General features: G+C 54.4%; 1 protein-coding gene across 1 annotated transcript in view; it reads left to right on the top strand.

Annotated features, from left to right (window-relative positions):
• The window catches only part of LRP5 (LDL receptor related protein 5), a 108,800-nt gene that overhangs the window by 71,346 nt on the left and 16,709 nt on the right, over positions 1–20,745 (top strand). The window contains exons 7-14 of the mRNA XM_055091384.1: positions 225–601; positions 3,014–3,240; positions 4,498–4,682; positions 8,945–9,268; positions 10,828–11,027; positions 15,908–16,116; positions 17,496–17,686; positions 18,344–18,553. Of these exons, the coding sequence (XP_054947359.1) occupies positions 225–601; positions 3,014–3,240; positions 4,498–4,682; positions 8,945–9,268; positions 10,828–11,027; positions 15,908–16,116; positions 17,496–17,686; positions 18,344–18,553 (1,923 nt within the window). The remainder of the gene's footprint in view (positions 1–224; positions 602–3,013; positions 3,241–4,497; positions 4,683–8,944; positions 9,269–10,827; positions 11,028–15,907; positions 16,117–17,495; positions 17,687–18,343; positions 18,554–20,745) is intronic.

Consider the following 20,745-nt stretch of genomic DNA (forward strand, 5'->3'; position numbering starts at 1 on the left):
GGCGTCCCGGGCCGCGGTCCGGTCAGCAGGCAGGGAGTCCAGGCCCGGCGGGGTCGGGGGTGGGCAGGGGGTGCGGGTGTCCCCAGGTCGCCACGAGGCTGGAGGAGTCCAAGCGCGGGGGTGCCCTGGGCCCAGAGCCAGCCGTCGTTACGTGCCTTCCCCATGCCTGGGGAGGCCCTGGGTTTCCATCCACCCGCCTGCTGTCCCTGTGTGACGTCTGGCAGAAACGAAGCCTCGTGCAGCCGTGGAGCCAGCGCCCACCCCCTCTTTGCTGGGCCTCTGGCGTCTAGAGCCTGTGTCTTCCCGTCCAGGGACCAACCCGTGCGCGGACAGGAATGGGGGCTGCAGCCACCTGTGCTTCTTCACGCCCCGTGCCGCCAAGTGCGGCTGCCCCGTCGGCCTGGAGCTCCTGCGTGACATGAAGACCTGCGTCGTCCCCGAGGCCTTCCTCGTGTTCACCAGCCGGGCCGCCATCCACAGGCTCTCCCTGGACACCGGCAGCAACGACGTGGCCATCCCGCTCACGGGCGTCAAGGAGGCCTCTGCGCTGGACTTTGACGCGTCCGACCACCACATCTACTGGACGGACGTCAGCCTGAAGGTACGGCGGCTGAGCGTCCTCCCCGTGCACCTTTCCCGTGACTACCTACCCGGTGATGGTATCGCCTCAGAGGCTGAAAAAAGGTTTTCTTCCTTTATTAAAAAAAAAAAATATATATATATATATATATATATATTTATTTATTCATTTGGTTGTGTGGGGTCTTAGTTGCGACAGGCGGGCGCCTCAGCGACAGCTCACGGGCGCCCCAGTTGTGGCACACGGGCTCCTCAGTTGCAGCACGGGGGCTCCTTAGTTGTGGCATGCGAACTCCTAGCCGCGGTATGCATGTGGGATCTAGTTCCCCGACCAGGGATCGAACCCGGGCCCCCTGCATTGGGAACACGGAGTCCCATCCACTGCGCCACCAGGGAAGTCCCTTGTTTTCTTAATGGTTTGTGAAAATTGAAGTTTAGTTGCCGTACAGTGTAAGTTACAGGTGCACAATAGAGTGAGTCACAGTTTTTAAAGGTCGTACTCCGTTTATAGTTATTATAAAATACTGGCTACATTCCCCGTGTTGTACAATATATCCTTGTAGCTTATTTTATACCTAATACCCTGTACCTCTTACTCTCCTACCGTGACGTTGCCCCTCCCCCTTCCTTCTCCCCACTGGTAACCACTGTATCTGTGAATCTGCTTCTTTTTTGTTATATTCACTAGTCTGTTGTATTTTTTAGGTTGCACATATAAGTGCTATCGTACAGTATTTGTTTTTCTCTGTCTGAATTATTGCGCTTAGCATAATACCCTCCCAGTCCATCCATGTTGTTGCAGATGGCAACATCTCATTCTTTTTTATGGCTGAGTAGTATTCCCTTGTAGAAAAAGTTTTGGTTTTTTTTTTTTTTTTTTTTTTAAAGAACTATAGGGAATTCCCTGGCTGTCCGGTGGTTAGGACCGTGCACTTCCACTGCAGGGGGCACAGGTTCGATCCTTGGTCGGAGAACTAAGATCCCACAAGCTACACAGTGCTGCCAAAAAAATAAATAAATTAAAAAAAATTAAAAAAATAAAAGAACCGTAATATTTACTGTAACTCGATTCACACCAATAGAACATTAGTGAACCTGTGTTAATAAATAAGCACGAATTATTACAATGAGCTGGTCCAGTGGACACACAGGTGGCCATTTCTAGAGTGATTGTGTGTCTGTGTATTTTTCGATTCACCCCAACCACTCCCTCGCGCGTGCCCACTTACGTAGCAAGCTCTTTCTTTGTTCCGGGTGCTAACATAATAAACATCCTGGATGAATACAGGAAAGCCTCTCCTCTTTCATCTTCTAAAGCAGGGTTTGGCATACTGGTCCGTGGGCTGGCCTCCGTGTTGTGTCAATAAAGTTTTATTGGGTCACACTGGTGCCCATTTGCTCATGGATCGTCTGCACCTGCTTTGGTGCCACTAGGTTGTGACAGATCCAAATGTCCTGTGACACCGGAAATATTTACAGAAAAGGTCTGCTGACCCCTGTTCTAAAGCACTGGGCAACTCAGACAGTTTAATCACCTATCTTTTATTCTACTGTTGGTATTACATGGCTCTGAAAGATTTTTCTGATTTTAAAAGTCACAGGGTTCATTGTAGAAAGAGAGAAAAGTATATTATACAGAAAAGTATAAAGAAGAAAATAAAAACACCCACATCCCCATCATCCCAAGTCAGCCACTGATGTCATTTTCGTGTATTTCCTTTGAGTTTTTGCCTATGTTAGTATTTCTCATAATCACAATCATATGCTACGTAGAATTCTGTATCCTGGTTTTTTTCACATCACATTATAACAGGTATTTTATCAGCCTGTTACAAACTCTTTAACGTAATTCTTTAAGTGTGTAAAATATTCCAGCGCACATATATTCCTTATCATACTTAACCGTTGCCTTGTTTTAAATGTTCTTCCAGTTTTTTCCGACTCTAAATGATACCACGGTAACAAGCATCTCTGTGGGTAAAGCCTCTCTTGTGTTTTCATTCCTATGGATAAAGTTTCAGGAGGAAGATTACTGGGTGAAAGGATACAGTGATTTTTTTTTTTTTTAAGGTTACAACTATTTTGAAGGGTCATGATACATATATATATAATGTAGCTTATGTATAATGATATATTTTTTATAATTATATACTATTATATAAAATATTTTTACATATTTTTTAAGTGAAGTATATATTTTATATTTATTGCCAAATTGTTTCTTCTAAAAAGGTTGTATTTTGCTGCTTTTCAAATGTTCCTTCAGAAACTCAAATGTTGGGAAAAGATTAAAATAAAATATAAAAGAAATAAAAAGAATAAAAACTCGAATGTTGGTGATTTGGTCCCAGATGTGATCAGTAGTTGCTCCAGGAGACATCTGCAAAAACTCTGGTTTCTAACCGCCGTCCCTTTCCTCCTCACCTGCTCCCAGACCATCAGCCGAGCCTTCATGAACGGGAGCTCCGTGGAGCACGTGATCGAGTTTGGCCTCGACTACCCGGAAGGCATGGCCGTCGACTGGATGGGCAAGAACCTCTATTGGGCGGACACCGGGACCAACAGGATCGAAGTGGCCCGGCTGGACGGGCAGTTCCGGCAGGTCCTTGTGTGGAAGGATCTGGACAACCCGAGGTCGCTGGCCCTGGACCCCACCAAAGGGTGAGGACCGCTTCTGTCCAGCAGGCGTGTCCCCGTCACCTCTCTGCACCAGCCAGTGCGTTGATGACCCGAGGCCGCGGCAGACGGCCGCCCACCCGGCACTCTGCGGTTAGAGCAGTAATGACCGCTGCTGGCTTTGAGGTGGCCGGCGGGACCCTTGGCGGTCATCTGGTTCATTTCATAGAGGAGACACTGAGGCCCAGAGCAGAAGGCAGGAAGGGAAGCCTCTGTGTCAGGCGGCACCGCATTGAGCACCCGCAGAGGGGTCACCTCATCTGGGCATCCAGGGGCCCCGCGAGGGGTGGGCGATTTTACAGATGCAGAAACTGAGGCTCAGAGAAGCTCAGTGATTTACTGAAGGTCACATAACTGGTTAGAGCAGGGCTGGGCCAGGAAGTCCCATGCAGTCCTTTCTAGGCTCCTGTCCTGGGCTTCTCCCCTCCTGCTTCTTGCTGGCCACTTAGCGGTGGTTTAAAACCCACCTTGCAAGGCGTGTGCTTTTGTGTGTCAGGCAGCCTGGGGGCCCTGCCCGGGGGCCAGAGTGGCCAGGGTGGGGTCTTCCTCTGCACTCAGTACTCAACCCATAAAGCATCAGTGGTGTGTAGGAAGCACTCCAAACCCTGCCTGCTGCGTGCTCCTTCAGGGAAGGGACGATTTCGGCAGAACGAAAAGAAAGGTCCAGGGTTTAGCGAAAGAACCAGTGAAACGTACACAATTCTGGAATGTGGGGCTTCCTTCCCCGGAGCCACTGCTGAAGAGCGAGGAAGGAGGACCCGTTGGTGGAGACGGCAGAGCTGAGTTCGAGTCCTGACCCTACGATGCCTGCTTGCCCCAGCGTCTTGTTTTCCACCTTCTTTGAGGAGAGGAGACCGTACACCCCGATATGCCCACGTTCTTCCTGCCCGTCCCGGTCACCCTGGCATCCCGTCCAGCTTAGTTAGCGTTTGTCCCTCACACAGGTGTCCCAGCCTGGGTGTCCTGTTGCACGGTCACCCCGTCTGTGCACCCGAATGAGAATATCAGGGCTTAGCTTGCAGGGGGGGGGCTGCTGTGGGACCCCAGGAGGCAGGATGTAGCTCCGTGACTGCTCCCAGAGGGACGGTGGGGTGGAGGGGGCTCCGAGGGTCCCGCCCCTTCCCTGCTTCCTGCAGGGATGCCATCGGCACAGCCGAGGAGATGGCGGCACGTGTGCTCCCTGCCCTGCTGTGAGGGTGGCCGTGCCTGAGCCTGCCCCCCCCCCGCTCCCATGTCTTCCAGCTACATCTACTGGACCGAGTGGGGCGGCAAGCCCAGGATCGTGCGGGCCTTCATGGACGGGACCAACTGCATGACGCTGGTGGACAAGGTGGGCCGGGCCAACGACCTCACCATTGACTACGCCGACCAGCGTCTCTACTGGACGGACCTGGACACCAACATGATTGAGTCATCCAACATGCTGGGTGAGGGCCGGTGGGTCCTGCTGCGAGGGGTCATCCCCGCCCCGGGCGTTGGCCACGCTCAGCCCCCATGGCGCCGTGCCCTTGGGCCCGCGAGGCCCAAGCCCCACAGGAGGTGCGGCCACGCCCCGGGTGCTGACCCAGCCTTGCCCCCTCCTGAGGGTTGTCCCTTTCCGCCCCTGGTGCTGTTGCTGTAGATGTGTCAATAGAGACCCCAGTGACAGCTGTCTCCTACACACCAGCTGAGAGCCGGGTCCCTACCAACCCCGGGCCAGGATTCTAATTTGACCCTACACCACATAGCGTAGGTTTTCGTTGATGGCACAACTGAGGCCCAGGGAGGTCGTGGGACTTGTGTAAGGTCGCAGAGTGCCACTCAGACCCCAGGGCCACGTGCTACAGCTCCATCTGACCCTGAATACCTACTGGGTGCTAGGCATTGCTCTGGGACCACTCAACACCTGGGGTTAGGTTAAAAACAAAAACAAAAAAACCCTCGCTCCAAGCCACCCAGCAGCGAGGGCAGGGTTTGAGCCTAGAAACCACATGACTCTGGACTTTCTTGCGGAGGGTGGTTATATTAGCTCTCCTGGGTGATGCCACATGATGGGGCTGCCCTGTGCAGCCGAGAGAATTTGGCTTCCTTCCTAATCGCTGCTGCCGCCGACACCTGTGGTGGGTGTGGTTGTGCCCATTTTACAGATGAGGAAACTGAGGCATAGGTGGGCTGAACGGCTTGACCCCAGGTACTGTGTGAGCAGAGCCAGGACTAGAAGCCCAGTGGCCTGGTTTCTGCTTGTGGCGGGCTGCACCCACCCTGCATGCTGACTGTCCTGGTGTATGAGGCCAAGAGCAAGGCTTGAATGTGTCTTGGAGACTGCCACCCCCAGCCCCACAGGGAATTACAGGAGGCTGGTGCCAGGTGGGAAACCAGTCACAGCACAGCTGTGGTTGCCCGAAATAATTAAGCTCCCTGATTAGCCCAGAGTGAAGACACACTCGGAGGAAAAGCAGCGAAAGCCCTGGAAACCCCCTCGACTCCGCAGGCTGAGGGTGGTGGTGTGCGTCCAGCCAGGCCGTTTTCAGCCATATTCCCACTGAATGGCGTAGACGTGGAGGGAGCACTTGGTTAATAGCAGGGGAGGCCCCGGGCAAGGGAAAGGTGGGCATGTTGCCTGGCGTGGCGCGAGTGGGCGTGGAGCATGAACCCGGGGCCTCGCCATCCTGGTTGCAGTCCTGGCCTTGCCGCTTGCTGTGTGACTGGAGCCAGGTGACTTAACCTTTCTGTGCCTCGGTTCTCTAATGCCGATGGTCCCTTCCTCCTACAGCTGCTGCTGTGAGAATTAACTGAAAGGATAAGAGTGAGGCACGTCTCATCAAGCCTGGAGCACAGTCACTGCCCTCTGAGTGTTTAGTTAATGATCGTTGTTGTTGGAAAAGTCCACTACGAGTCCCAGTCCAGGGCCCAGGGCGGAGTGGGGGCGGGCAGCGTGTGCGTGACAGAGGCAGTCAGGGAGCACCTTTATTTCAGAACTGTCTTTTTTTCTAATGATAAAATAATCAACTTTTAGAAAATTTCTAAAAATGCAGAAAAACAGGAAGAAAAATTTTGATTATCCATAATTTCACCAGTCAGTAATAATGTATGTTCACCTGTTGGCATATTTCTTTCCAGTCTCAAAATTTTTTTGATTGATTTTTTTTTAAGCAAATATTTTTAGCTGTTCATCTCTGAAGATTTTTTTCACTTTTTTCCTTTTTAAAAATCATTTTGAAAACATTATCTCAAATCGTGCCATGTATGATTTTCGTTTGGCTTTCTCCCACTCCTGTACAGGAGGAGCATGTCCCCATGTCGCCAACGTGTTTTCAGTGGTACCGTTTTTACTGTGAAATAGAGCATACGTGAGGCATTCGTACAACACGCACACTTTGACAAGTGAAGACTTAGAAACCCATGCCCAGGTGGAGGGACAGAACTTGTCGAGTGTCACCGCGCCCTGCACCCGCTCTCCCTCCCTCACGCGGCCCTGAGCCTGCGTGTTGCCGCAGTGGTCCCAGCAGGCGCACACGGGTGTGTGCTCTGCATGTGACTGCTCGGCGGATCACGTGATCAGACCCTGGTTCATTTCACAAGCCCTCTGCTGCTGGCGTTAGAATGGCACCAGCGTTCCCAAATGAAAGCAAGGTGTGGGCAGGGCTACCTTCCATCTGGAGGCTCTAGAGGAGAATCCATTGCCTTTTCCATCTTCTGGGGGCTGGCTGCATCCTTGACTGGTGGCCCTTCCTCCGTCTTCAAAGCCAGCTGTATAGCCTCCACCAGCCTCTCTCTCACTGTCTTGCTCCCTCTTATAAGGATGCTTGTGTTTGCACCGGGTGCACTGGGATAATCGTCTCCCCATTTCAAAATCCTTAATTTAGTCACACCTGCAAAGCCCCTTTTGCCGTGTAAGGTACTATATTCAGAAATTCTGGAGATTAGGATGACCTCTTTTGGGGGGAGAGGGGGAATGTTATTCTGCATGTAGTTTTCATCAAGCACTTAATTTGTGCCGGCATTTTGACCATTCTACGTGCCTCATCTCATTGAATATTTATCACAATTATATCACTAACCTCATCGGTTTTTTTTATCATTATTTATTACATTTAATTATCATGGATACCCATGAGGGCACTCTTAAGAATAACCATTTGGGGACTTCCCTGGTGGTCCAGTGGTTAGGACTTGGCGCTTTCCCTGCCGTGGCCCTGGGTTTGATCCCTCGTTGGGGAACTAAGATCCCACAAGCCCCACGGCGTGGGCCCCCCCACCAAATACCCATTTTTCAGAGGGGGAGACTGAGAGTCAAGAAGCTTACATAGCTTTCCCAAGGTCACATGCTGGTCAGGGGAGAAGCGAGGGGGCCCAGGCTGACTCCAGAACCTGGTTTCAGCCACTGTGGTAGACTGCTAGGCAGAAGGTTTTATTTTATCAATACTTAAAATTTTTATTGACGTATATATACAGTCAAGTACAAAAAAGCAGTCAAGTTGGAGAATTTTTACATACAGATACTTGTACATACACAGAAGCGTCAACATAGCCTGTGTAGCTCCCATGCAGATCAAAGTAGGGAAGTTTCCAGCCCTCAAAAGGCTTTTAGTCAATCTCACCAGCCTCCTCAGGGGTCAGTGCTGCCCTGACTTCTATCTATGTGTACTAGTTGTGCTGTTCTAGAACTTTCTATCACTGTGACCGTACAGCGTGTGCTCTTCAGCGTCTGGATTCTTTCACTCAGTCTAATAACTGTGAGAGTCGCCCACGTTGTTGTTATTCTTTTTTATTGCTGCGTCGTTTCCATTGTATGAAGATCCTACCTTTTAAAAAAAAAATTTTTTTTATTTTATAAGTTACATTTTATTTATTTTTGGCTGTGTTGGCTCTCCGCTGCTGCGCGTAGGCTTTCTCTAGTTGTGGCGAGCGGGGGTGCGCGGGCTTCTCCTTGCGGTGGCTTCTCTTGTTGCAGAGCATGGGCTCTAGGTGTGCGGGCTTCGGTAGTTGTGGCACGCAGGCTCAGTAGTTGTGGCTCTCAGGCTGTAGAGCGCAGGCTCGATGGTTGTGGCGCACGGGCTTCGTTGCTCCGCGACATGAGGGATCTTCCCGGACCAGGGATCGAACCTGCGTCCCCTGCATTGGCAGGTGGATTCTTAACCACTGCGCCACCAGGGAGGTCCCAAAGATCCTACCATTTTTTAATCCATCCTACTATTTTTGTTTTTTTAATTTGGCTGTGCTGAGTCTTAGTTGCGGCACGTGGGATCTTTTAGTTGTGGTATGTGGGATCTTTAGTTGCGGCATGCGGGCTCTTAGTTGCGGCATGCGGGATCTAGTTCCCTGACCAGGGGTCAAACCTGGGCCCCCTGCATTGGGTGCTCAGAGTCTTAATCACTGGACCACCAGGGAAGTCGCTAATCCATCCTACTACTGACGGCCATTTGGGCTGTTTCCTGTTTGTGGCTGTTACACATAGTTGCCGCTGTGCGCATTCTCATCTGTGTTGTTTGAGTGGATGCTGCATGCATTTCTCTTGTGCTGCAAGAGGGGAATTGCCTGCCATCAGGGCAGGTGCACAGCCGGCCTCGGTGGACCCTGCTCGTTTCCCAAAGTGGTCACGTGCTTTTCGAGCCGGACGCAAGTGGCCAGGCTGCAGGTTGAACTGGTTCACCCGCAGGACGCCCGGGCGGTGCCGTCGCTGACTCGGTACCCGTGTGTCTCCACGCAGGTCAGGAACGGGTCGTGATTGCCGACGACCTCCCACACCCCTTCGGCCTGACGCAGTACAGTGATTACATCTACTGGACAGACTGGAACCTGCACAGCATCGAGCGAGCCGACAAGACCAGTGGCCGGAACCGCACCCTCATCCAGGGCCACCTGGATTTCGTGATGGACATCCTGGTGTTCCACTCCTCCCGCCAGGATGGCCTCAATGACTGCATGCACAACAATGGGCAGTGTGGGCAGCTGTGCCTCGCTGTCCCCAGCGGCCACCGCTGCAGCTGTGCCTCACATTACACCCTGGACCCCAGTAGCCGCAACTGCAGCCGTAAGTGCCTCGCTCTCCCCCTGTCCCTCACTCCCACATTAGATCGTCGGTCTGACTCTGGTGGTTAAGGTGGAAAGAAGCTTCTTATCTGGGGAAACCTTGGTGCACATGGGCCGTCGGGCAGGTTGTGCACTGCACACGTTGCCTAACGTTACCTGGAGGCTCAGGCTGGGTGTGGAAGACCTGTTGCTTCATCAAGACACGAGTAGATGGTCCAAGCCCTCAGCTGGCACGTCCCATGGGAGGCTCTTTGGATGTGCAAAACAGTCCCTGGGGGAGAGCACCCACTTACAGGGCCAGGCATTGTTCCAAGTGCTTTTTATGGCACTTAATCCTCCAGCCTATGGGGTAGGGAGTATCTCTGTCCCATTTCACAGACAAGGACCCTGGGCACAGAGATGTGTAGTTACCCACCCAAGGCCACACAGCCGGGAAGACTTGAACCAGGTTTGAATCCAGGCAGGCTGGCTCCAGAGTCCCTGCCCTGACCCCTTGCCTGTGGCCTCGTGTCCACTGTGTAATCCTCACACCGACCTTCTAAACGAGGTGGGCCTTTTCACTTTCAATTCTAAGAAAAGCGAGGTTCAGAGAGCCTGAGAGTGACTTTCCCGTGGGCCCGCAGGGAGAACAGGCGTGTCCTGTTGGCAGGCTTTTCTCCTGTGACATCAGCAGAGAGCTAGTTTTAACTCGGCCTCTGTGCAGCGCTAGACAGTTTGTAAAGCTCTTTGTCATCCGGGCATTGTGTGAGCCTCTCACAGCCCTGGGCGTTAAGAGGACTGAGCTTCCTTGGCCCAATTATGTGGATGAGGGACCTACAGCTTCGAAGGGTTAAGGGGCTTGGTCGAGGCCCCAGGCTGGTACGTGATGGGCCCGGGGCCACAGCCTGGGATTCCCCACCCTCGGGCTCCCTTTGGTCCTGTTGTCCTTGCCACTGGGGGCCATAACCTTGAAGGGTCACGCGGAGGTGCAGGTCACCCACTGCCCAGAGGGGATGTGACTCGGGTGCTGGCTCCCAAGGCCGGCAGACCCAGGGCTATGACTTGGATTCGTGTGGCCCGGCTGTAACTCTGACGTGGCTGCAGCTCGTGGCCTCTACACATCCTGGGTCGTGACAGCCCTGAGGAGTGTCCCCTCCCGGTGTCACTGTTCACGTCACACGGTTTTCAGCCATTCCCTGGAGCACGTAGAAGCCCCTGGCCAATCCCACCGTCTCCAGAGCCTCACACACACTTAATGGGTGGGAGTTTGATGTTCACTCCCTTTCCCTCCTTCTGACTTACGTCTTGATAATCTGAAAAGAAAGGGATATCTAGTTTTAAAATAACACACACACTTATCAAATATGGAAACAACAGAGATGTGTAACATGGAGAAAAAGATTCCCCACAGTCCACCCCCAAGGAACAGTTTTGTGTCTTTCCAGCCTTTTTCCATGTACGTCTCGTAGGTGCACACGCGAATCTACTTTTTACCGTAAAACGGAATGCCACCCTCCCCGCCCGCTCCCTGTTCGGCTCCCAGACGCTGACGTGCGCCCGCCCCCGTTTGCCTCTCTCCAGCACCCGCCACCTTCCTGCTCTTCAGCCAGAAGTGCGCCATCAGCCGGATGATCCCTGACGACCAGCACAGCCCAGACCTCATCCTCCCGCTGCACGGGCTGAGGAACGTCAAGGCCATCGACTACGACCCACTGGACAAGTTCATCTACTGGGTAGATGGGCGCCAGAACATCAAACGAGCCAAGGACGATGGGACCCAGGTAAGTGTGCTTTTGGGGGGGCGCGGGGGGCCCTTCCACGAGGAGCTCGCACTGGCGGCTTCCAGGCTACCGCCCCCTTTTCTTAGCAGAGGGGGTGCCATGAGGGCACAGCTTGGGGTAGACGATGATTGGGCTCCGATTATGTCGTTGCCAGGTGTAAGGCTGAGCAGTGTGAAACCCTTAGGTTTGCATTCTGTGTAGAAACTGGATTTTGCAGTTGTTTAAGTAGCAGTGGTGGGCGTCAAACCCCATGGGATTTTTTTTCCTTTCCATAGTGGTTCTGTGCAGGGATAGTTGATATTGGTTATTCTAGATTTATCTTTTGTTTGAGGGGAGTTGTATAGTCAGTTCTGTTATAATGCAATGTACGTGTTTCTGAAAATCACTGCACTGTGCAAAATCGCCCAGTACAGACCACAGGGCTGTGGGGGAAGGGGGACTAGGTGTGCAGCTCTCAGAAGGCCGTCAGTGACAAACCGAAGAAAGGAGAGGAACCTGGCAATACAGGGGCACTGTCCTTCGAATGTTAAATGGTTCGGTACATAAATGCTCCAGCAGATACGGCTCTTGACGTTGAAAAGATCTGAAGCTGGCGGAGGACATGGGGGTCGGAAGGTTGCAGCTTGTGGGTTTTTTTTTGTTTTTGCGGTACGCGGGCCTCTCGCCGTCGGGGCCTCTCCCGTTGCGGAGCACAGGCTCCGGACGCGCAGCCTCAGCGGCCACGGCTCACGGGCCCAGCCGCTCCGCGGCGTGTGGGATCCTCCCGCACCGGGGCGCGAACCCGCGTCCCCTGCATCGGCAGGCGGACTCCCAACCACGGCGCCACCAGGGAAGCCCCTTGTGGGTTTTTGTGGAATGCTGGAAGGAGGGTTGTCTGAGATGGGACATACCGTTGTAACCCCAGCGTGGATGGCATTGCTCCCAGTGCACGGGGGCTGGGGGTTGCTGGAGGCATGTGTGTTTGTGGGCCACTGCTCGGTGCGGTGCTGCTGTGTGCTCTATACTCGCCTAGTGTTTCTCCTGGGTGCAGTTGTGCAAAGTGAATGCGAAACCTGCTCTCTGCCCAAATTGTCCCTGATACATCGCTGCATGGGGACAAATACATGTTTTCCAAACGCGAGTCTAGCAGAACTGACTACTTTTCTGTGTTAGGTGTTTGTGACCCACGCCAGGAAGGACATTGTCACTGCAGCCTCGGGGCACACCCGGTGTATCCAGCCATGTGACAGGGAACTGTGGCCAGAATTCCAGCAGGACGTGCCTGGCTGGTCATGCCAGTTTCTAAAGACTCCTTTCGCAAAAGCTACAGAACCCAATGGTCTCTTTCTCAATCGAGTGGTCGGTGTAACAGCTTATGTCATCGTGGTGAAATCTTGATACCGTTATAACAGCGACGCAGATGCTTGTGATTGGAGATTTTCAGAAGATTTTCTTGTCTGTAACGTAGGTGTTTCTCTTCCCTGCCCTGAACCGGGTGCCAGTGCCGCCTGTACGACTGGGCCTCACTTTCGACAAAATACTTCATCCACCCACGATGTAAGGTTAACAAGTCATCCTTTGACGTGTGTGTCCTTGGTTGATGATAAAAGCCCCAGCTGTGCCGGAGCAGCTGCGATCATTATCTCTGTGGGAGCAGAGCCTGGTGGGAATGGATTTCTTTCATCCCACCCTGGGCGCAGGTGGCAGTCACTTTGAGTCCTTTGGAGAACAGGAAGTGTTAATTGATGGACCATGGCTTCCCGCTGAGAAAGTTGCTGGGCACAGATTGCCTTAAAGTCCCACGGAGAGGCGTTCTTTTGCATTCTTTTATGGTGTCCTCGGCAGAAGCGGGGTTAGACTTTGAAGAAGAAGCCCTTTCAGGAACACTTAATCTGGAAAATATTCATTTCCCTTCCTGTGTCTCTTGCTAAACTCCACCCTCTGGCAGCTTTGATTATTAGGGGTACCACCCCACCTCCAAGGATGGTATTCTTAATTATCATCTACTTGGCTGTCATTTTTCTATTTAATTTTTTCTTCTTTGATTGTGGTAAATATACGTTACATAAAATGGACCACTTTAACCATTTTTAAGTGTACAGCTCCATGGCATTAGGTGCATTGATGTTGTTGTACAGCCATCACCACCATCCATCTCCAGAGGAAACTCTGTCCCCGTTAAACACTAACTCTCCATCCCCCCATCCCCCCCAGTCCCTGGCACCCGCCATCCTGCCTTCCGTCTCTGTGAATTTGACAGCACTAAGTACTTTATATAAGTAGAATCACCCAGTATTTGTCCTTTTGTGACTGGCCTGTTTCACTTAGCACAATGTCCTCAAGGTTCATTCACATCATAGGCGGTATCAGAACTTTCTTCCTCTTTACGACCGGATAACACTCCATCGTCTGTATAGAAGACGTTTTGCTAATCCGTCCATCCATCAGTGGACACTGGGGTTGCATCTGCCTGTGAGCTGTTGCTGCAGACTTTCCCACTTGGTTAAGTACCACTTTGTACTGGTGAGGGGGCGGGGTGTGGATTGTGACGTTGAATCGGATTCTGCTGAGATTTTTTTGCACCGGCATTAGTGTTGTTCCTTATGGTAAAATTGGAGTTTGGGTTTCGTAAGACCGGCCGGCCGCGTAAAGTTTATCTCCTCGTTCCTGTGCGGCTGGGGCGGGACGTGGGTGGTGTGTTGTTACAGGATGCACTTTTGTCTCAGCTGGTTGTTCCGATGAGTGTGTGGCCGGCTCCCACACACCCACCCTCCACAGGGAGCCTGACTCTGGCCAGGGCTGGCTGGAGCCTTGCTTTACTCCCAGGCCGTCGGCTGCGCTGGGCTGTGGTCTTTGGCCAGAGAGCTCTGTGGCTCTCGGGAAAGGAATGTGCCGGCTGGAGTTGACGCCTGGCTCCTAGGGCCCACAGCTCCTGGGGGTGTGGATGTTGTTACCTGCAGAGGTGCGAGTGACATGCTTCCAGCTGCCCAGCAGGACTGGACCGGAGGCTGCTGTGTGTGTGTTTGGGGGCGGGTGGCTCCTCTCCAGCTGAGTCCAAGAGGCTGGGCCTGGGGAAGGGGGCTGCTTTTTGGCTGCAAGCCCACTCTTGACCACCAGGAGACGTCTTGTTGTATTGACTGCTGAAAAGAGGTATATTAAGAGGGTCTGCAATGAGCTGTGATCAGAACATCATCTAAAGGTGATTCACTTCTCAGAGGAGGAGCTTTTCATCCCAACCGTTGGTGGCAGGCAGCCCAGGAGCTTGGGAAGCCCCTTTGCACCAGGTCAGGTCACCTGAGAACCCAAGGGGACCAGATCCACCAGGCAGTCGGCCTCTAGCCTGTGAGGGAGGTGAAGGAAGCTCCGGACACTCTCCTTCTCCTGCATCAGTTCATGAAACAAGGTCCCCTTTAAAGGGATTCTCTGTCGGTGGCTCCGAAAGCCAGGGCTCATCCCTGAGAGGCAGTAGACGGCATGGAGTCCAGCAGCGCTCCCGGGAGAGGCTCGGGGTGGAGACCCGCAGGGAGTATGAGGGGGAGAACAGACCCCGCGAGGGGCACGTGCTGCCCCTGGGCTCCCGGTATGCGCTGCGGGGCGGCCCTGCACCCTCACCTGGCCTTGAACCCCTGGTCTGTCTCCCTCAGGGAAGAGGCTGTGAGAGGTGGACCTCTGTGCTGGACACCTATTGTCCTGGCATCCTAAATTTAAAAAAACAGTAAGATTTGAGGGCCTTCACTCTGGAGAACAGTATGGAGTTTCCTTACAAAACAAAAAACAGAACTACCATACGACCCAGCAATCCCACTACTGGGCATATACCTTGAGAAAACCATAATTCAGAAAGAGTCATGTACCACAATGTTCACTGCAGCTGTGTTTACAATAGCCAGGACATGGAAGCAACCTAAGTGTCCATCGACAGATGAATGGATGAAGAAGATGCGGCACATATATACAATGGAATATTACTCAGCCATAAAAAGAAACGAAATTGAGTTATTTGTTGTGAGGTGGATGGACCTAGAGACTGTCATACAGAGTGAAGGCAGAGAGAGAAAAACAAATACCGTATGCTAACACATATATATGGACTCTAAAAAAATAAAATGGTTATGAAGGACCTAGGGGCAGGACAGGAACAAAGATGCAGATGTAGAGAATGGACTTGACGACACGGGGAGGGGGAAGGGTAAGCTGGGACGAAGTGAGAGAGTGGCATGGACATATATACACTACCAAACGTAAAATAGACAGCTAGTGGGAAGCAGCCGCATAGCACAGGGAGATCAGCTCGGTGCTTTGTGACCACCTAGAGGGGTGGGATAGGGAGGGTGGGAGGGAGACGCAAGAGGGAGGGGATATGGGGATACATGTATATGTATAGCTGATTCACTTGGCTATACAGCAGAAACTCACACACCATTGTAAAGCAATTATACTCCAATAAAGATGTTTAAAAAGAAAAAAGAATCCAAGGGAAGGAAAAAAGATAAAAAACGATTTGAGGGCCTTAATCCAAAAGTCTGAGTCTAAGGAAACAAGAAGTGAGAAGGTGTCTTGAGCCGGGGGCCTACGGTCCCGGGCTGACCGCTCAGCTGCTGGGCGGCCCCTCTGTACGTGCGGGCGCAGGCCGGCCAGCCCGGGCGGGGCGACTACCAGGCAGCCGGGTCCGGTGCCGTCACCGGCGGCGGGCCTGGCGTCGGAGCCCACGGGCGAGAGCTCTCCCGGAGGCTGTTGGAGGGGTGAGCTTGGCTCTCAGGCGGATGTGTGGGCAAGAGCTGGTTTGAAAGGAGAGGTTCCCAGACACGGTTGGGGTTTCGACGTTCGCTCTGCACTCGGGCACAGGCCTCCGCCCTCCCCGCCGTGACTTTGGCCGGTGCTCGTTTCTTACCGCCCTGCAGCCCTTCGTTTTGACCTCTCCGAGCCAAAGCCAGAACCCGGACAGGCAGCCGCACGACCTCAGCGTTGACGTCTACAGCCGGACGCTGTTTTGGACGTGCGAGGCCACCGACACTATCAACGTCCACCGGCTGAACGGGGACGCCATGGGCGTGGTGCTCCGCGGGGACCGTGACAAGCCGAGGGCCATCGTCGTCAATGCCGAGCGAGGGTGCGGGGCCGCGCGGGTGGGGTGCTGCGCCCGCTGGGGCGCGCCGGGGCCCCTCCCGTGAGCGCCGGCCTCTCGGGCCGGGAGGGATCCTCCGCCCCCGACCCCCCCGTCCACAGCCGGAGCCGGGCAGGGGGTCACCAGCTCAGTCCCAGGCGTGGCAGGGAAGCAGAGACGCCCAGGGCTGGCCTGGCCTGAAAGCCTGTGCGGGGGTGAGGGCTTTGCTGAGAGACACAGGAGGATGTGATTCCTAGGTTTCGTTCCATCCCTTCCATAGCGTCCCACGTGGTGGCGGGTTATTCACTTGCCTGGGGGAGGTCACTACCTGACTGGGAGCTTCTTCCTTCCCTGCAGCTCCCTGATGGGCCCTCAGGTTCTCTGGTAGGCGGGAGAGCACCTGAGGCACGTTGACAGATGTGGAGGGTCCCAAAGGGAAGGACCAGGGCGGCGGGGGGGCGGGGGGTGAGGGGGCCAAAACCGCATGACGTGAGGTTGGGAAGTAAAGCCAACCGGGGAGGGATTGGGGGTGGAAGACAGGAGGATGGTGACCACCTCAGGCACCCGCAGGGCTGCCGTCCAGGGCGGGAATCAGACCCATCGAGGCACTGTGTGCTGGAGCGTGTGCCCCGGGGACCGCCGGGCGGACCTGAGTTCAAATCCCGACTCTGTCACCTGCTGCCTGTGCCGTGACCTCCCAGGGATTCAGTTTCCTTGTGAGGGCAGCGGGGAGCCCTGCAGCACCCGGGGGCTCAGTTACTGAAGGCGGTTCTTTAGGAATCAAAGGAGGGGGCGTGTACTAGTCCCGGGGGCTGCCGCAGGTGACCGCAGACTGGGGGCTTAAAACACGGAGGTTTACTCCCTCGCGGGTCCGGGGGCCAAAGTCAAGGGCGGCAGGGCCGTGCTCCCACTGGAGCCTCTAGGGGGCGTTGCTCCCTGCCTCTCGGCTTCGGGGGCCCCGCGTGCTCCTGGGCTTGTGGCCGCGTCCCTCCACTCTGCCTCCGTCTTCCCGTGGGCTTCTCTCTGTGTCCGTGTGGCCTCTCCTCTCTCTTGAGGCCACTCTCACTGGTTGAGGGCCCACCCTAACCGGGGCGGCCTCATCTTGATCCTTAGTTACACCTGCAAAGACCTTGTTTCCAAATAAGCTCATATTCCGAGGTTCCAGGTAGACATGAGGTCTTGGGGGACATTTTCCAGCTCCTCCAGGGCATGACCTTTCAGCTCCTGGTCCAGCCCCTAGAGGCTGGGGTCATATGACTGGTCACTTTCCGAAGCCCCGCTGGGTGCCCGCTGGGTGCCCGCAGGGTCTGGGGCCGGTCTCTGTGGCGCTTTGCTGAGGACGTAGCGGACGCAGCACCCGTCCTTCGCCTGCTGTTCTCTCGCAGGTACCTGTACTTCACTAACATGCAGGACCGAGCAGCCAAGATAGAGCGCGCGGCCCTGGACGGCACCGAGCGTGAGGTCCTCTTCACCACGGGCCTCATCCGCCCGGTGGCCCTCGTGGTGGACAACGTGCTGGGAAAGCTCTTCTGGGTGGACGCCGACCTGAAGCGCATTGAAAGCTGCGACCTGTCAGGTACGCGCCCTGGAGCAGCCCCCACGTCTGACCCCCCAGGACACCAGCCGTCCTGGTCATCGGTCATGGCATGGCAGCCGCCACGCTTGTCGGGGGCCTCCTGCGAGCGGGCACTGGGCCGGGGCTTTACCATGGATAGTCCCCCCGCCGCGTTCCAGGGTGTGGGTCCCCAATGGTCCCCAGGTGGCAGGGGCCGATGAGGCTCAGAGAGGGTGAGCCAGCTGGGCAGGGTCCCCAGCGTCGGGGGGACGCTGTGCAGGCGTCCGACTGCTCTGCCTCCAGTGCCCGTGTTCTCAGCTACTCTGCCGTGGCCACCTTAGTCCGGGAGGCCGCTGGGCCAGAGAGGAGTGAGAATCAGCGCTTAAAAGGGCTTTTCTTCTGGAAGTTGGGGTGGGCTGGGGGCAGGGGAGGCACCGTGCGGGCAGGGGGCCAGCGACCGGGGCCACGGCCCCGGTCGAAGGGCAGCCCAGGTAGAAGCAGGGCTGTCCGAGAGGTGGCCTCAGATCTGCCTAATTCCAGGGAACGTGCCCCAGCCCCCAGCCCTGGCCAGAGCCCGGCGTCCCCCAGGCTCCCGGCAGCCCACCCTTCTCCCGAGGCAAGCGTGAGCCGAGCTCTAGGGGTCAGCCGCCACTCAGGGGGAGCACCTCCCTCTTGCAGGGGCCAACCGCCTGACCCTGGAGGATGCCAACATCGTGCAGCCTGTGGGCCTGACTGTGCTGGGCAGGCACCTCTACTGGATCGACCGCCAGCAGCAGATGATTGAGCGCGTGGACAAGACCACAGGGGATGCGCGGACACGAGTCCAGGGCCGTGTCGCCCACCTGACCGGCATCCATGCCGTGGAGGACGTCAGCTTGGAGGAGTTCTGTACGTGGCGGGTGGGCAGCGGCAGCAGGCAGCGTTGTGTGCGGACACCGCCGAGCGGGGGGTGGGCCTCTTCACAGAGCACAGCGGCCCCTGAACTGGCCCTGCCTTGGAAAAAGGCAGGAGGACAGGCCAATGTGAGAGCTGTAGGACTGAGATCCTCTTTTCTTTCCGACTGTCGGCCAAGTCTACTCTCGGCCCCCGGAGGCCACCCTCAGGCCCTCGCCCCATCAGCAACAGATCGAACCTCTCTGACTTCCTTTTCTACCAGCTGGAACCCACTCCGCTTTCCAAGGTCTTGCGATTAGATTTGGCCCAGTTTTAGACTAGTCTCCCTTTAGATCGACTCTAAATCAACTGATTAGTAACCTTAATTACATCTGTAAATCCCTTCTGCTGAGTAAGGTAACAAAACCACAGGCATAATAGCTCATCACATCCTCCCCAGCTGGGGAGTAGGGTAGGATATCTAGGGGGCATTTTAGGATTCTGCCTACCACAGTCTGGCTGTGCCCAGGGGCCTGGGAGAGGGACGATGTCATTAACTGGGACCTCTGGTTCCTCTACCCCCCTCCGTACATGGCTGTATGTGGATATGGAGGGGTGTGTGTGTGTGTGTGTGTGTGTGTGTGTGTGTGTGAGTGAAGTGTCTACCTCTCCCTCTGTCTTCTCGCTTTTCTGTCTTCATTCAGTAAATACACCTGGGCTGCCAGCTGGGTGAGCAGAGCCATCACTGTCCTTGTCCTGTGATGCCCACGGGCTGGCTGCCTTCAAGGCCCTGGGCCCCACCAGCCTCACCCCAGCCCATTGCTATTGGCCTCCTACCTCGGCCACACCATGTGTTGACTGTTCTGTACCCCAGGTCCTGTGCTCAGTATGTTATTACATTATATATGTTATTTCACAGTAATTCTGTTTTACAACTGAGGAAAGCAGGGCTCAGAAAGGGTATTACTTCCCCCTGTCACCTAGCCAATAAACCTGATGGGGCTTGGATTTGAGGCCAGAGCCCACATTTTAGCCACTGGGATTTTTTTTCTGTTGGGCTCCCTGCTCAAGATGAGGGGCATGACCTCTGAATCAGTCACTTCTGTGTTGACTGCTGTGCGGTGCGTTCTGTCCTTTGTGGGTAATCAGCTGGATCCTGGATAAGTGAACTCGCTAGGAACTAGCTTCCGGATAAGTGAGGCACCCCGTGCCTATGGGTTAGAATGCCTGTGTTCACCTGGCCCCTTACACCATCCTCAGCCAAGTCCCGATTCCTGGTTGTTGCTGGCACATGGTCAGAATGATGAATGCTGAGCCCACAAATGTCGAGACCCACTGCCTGCTGGTGTCGGCAGAAAGCCAGGCTCATTGACCGGCAGCTCCTTGGAACCGAGTGGCTGGAGGGCCAGGAGACGTTCAGTGAGCAGATCTGAGGTTGGAGACCAGGACGTGTCCATGAGTGCTAATGTGTGGGGTCTAGGGTGATAGGGAGAGGCTCCTCGTTTTGGGTGAGGGCAGGAAGTCCTTGGGTGAGCTCTGCCGTGTTGATTTGGGACGTGGGCCACCCATCCTGCCTCCCCACAAGATCCCACAACTAAACTCTAAACAGGGGTGGCACTCTGCAGCCTATAGGTCTGTGTCATCCTGGCTGCCTTTGCTTTGCGGCTGGCCGACTAGGAGTCATGGTCACCTAGATAGGTGGCCTAGCCCATGAAACCAAAATTATTTGCTTTCTGATTCTTTATGGCAAAAGTTTGCTGACCCTGCTCTAAACCCTGACTCTTGTCATTTTAAAAACGCCTGATCCTCAAGGTTGAGGAAGAACAGCTATGATTTGTCTTCGGGGGTCTGGGTGAGGAGCAGAGTGCTTTGTGCTGTTTCCTCTCACCTGCGGGAGGTCAGCCACCCTCCCAGCCTCCTAAGCATTGTCAAGGTGTTGGGCACATGAAGTTAATTGAATTGAAATATTCAAGTTCCCCAGGGTTCATCACCCTTATTATTTTAATTTCCATGTGTATTAGTTTCCTGCAGCTGCTATAACAAGTCACCACAAATTGGGTGACTTAAAGCAACAGAAATGTATTCTCTCACAGTTCTGGAGAAATCAAAAATCAAGGTGTCTGCAAGGCTGTGATCCCTCTGGAGGCTGGAGGTGGGGGTGGGGAGGAGGAGGAGGGGACGGTTCTTTGCCCCTCCCACTTCCTGTG

The sequence above is a fragment of the Physeter macrocephalus genome, chromosome 16 (genome assembly GCF_002837175.3).
Source record: "Physeter macrocephalus isolate SW-GA chromosome 16, ASM283717v5, whole genome shotgun sequence".
NCBI classification, from domain to species: Eukaryota; Metazoa; Chordata; class Mammalia; order Artiodactyla; family Physeteridae; genus Physeter; species Physeter macrocephalus.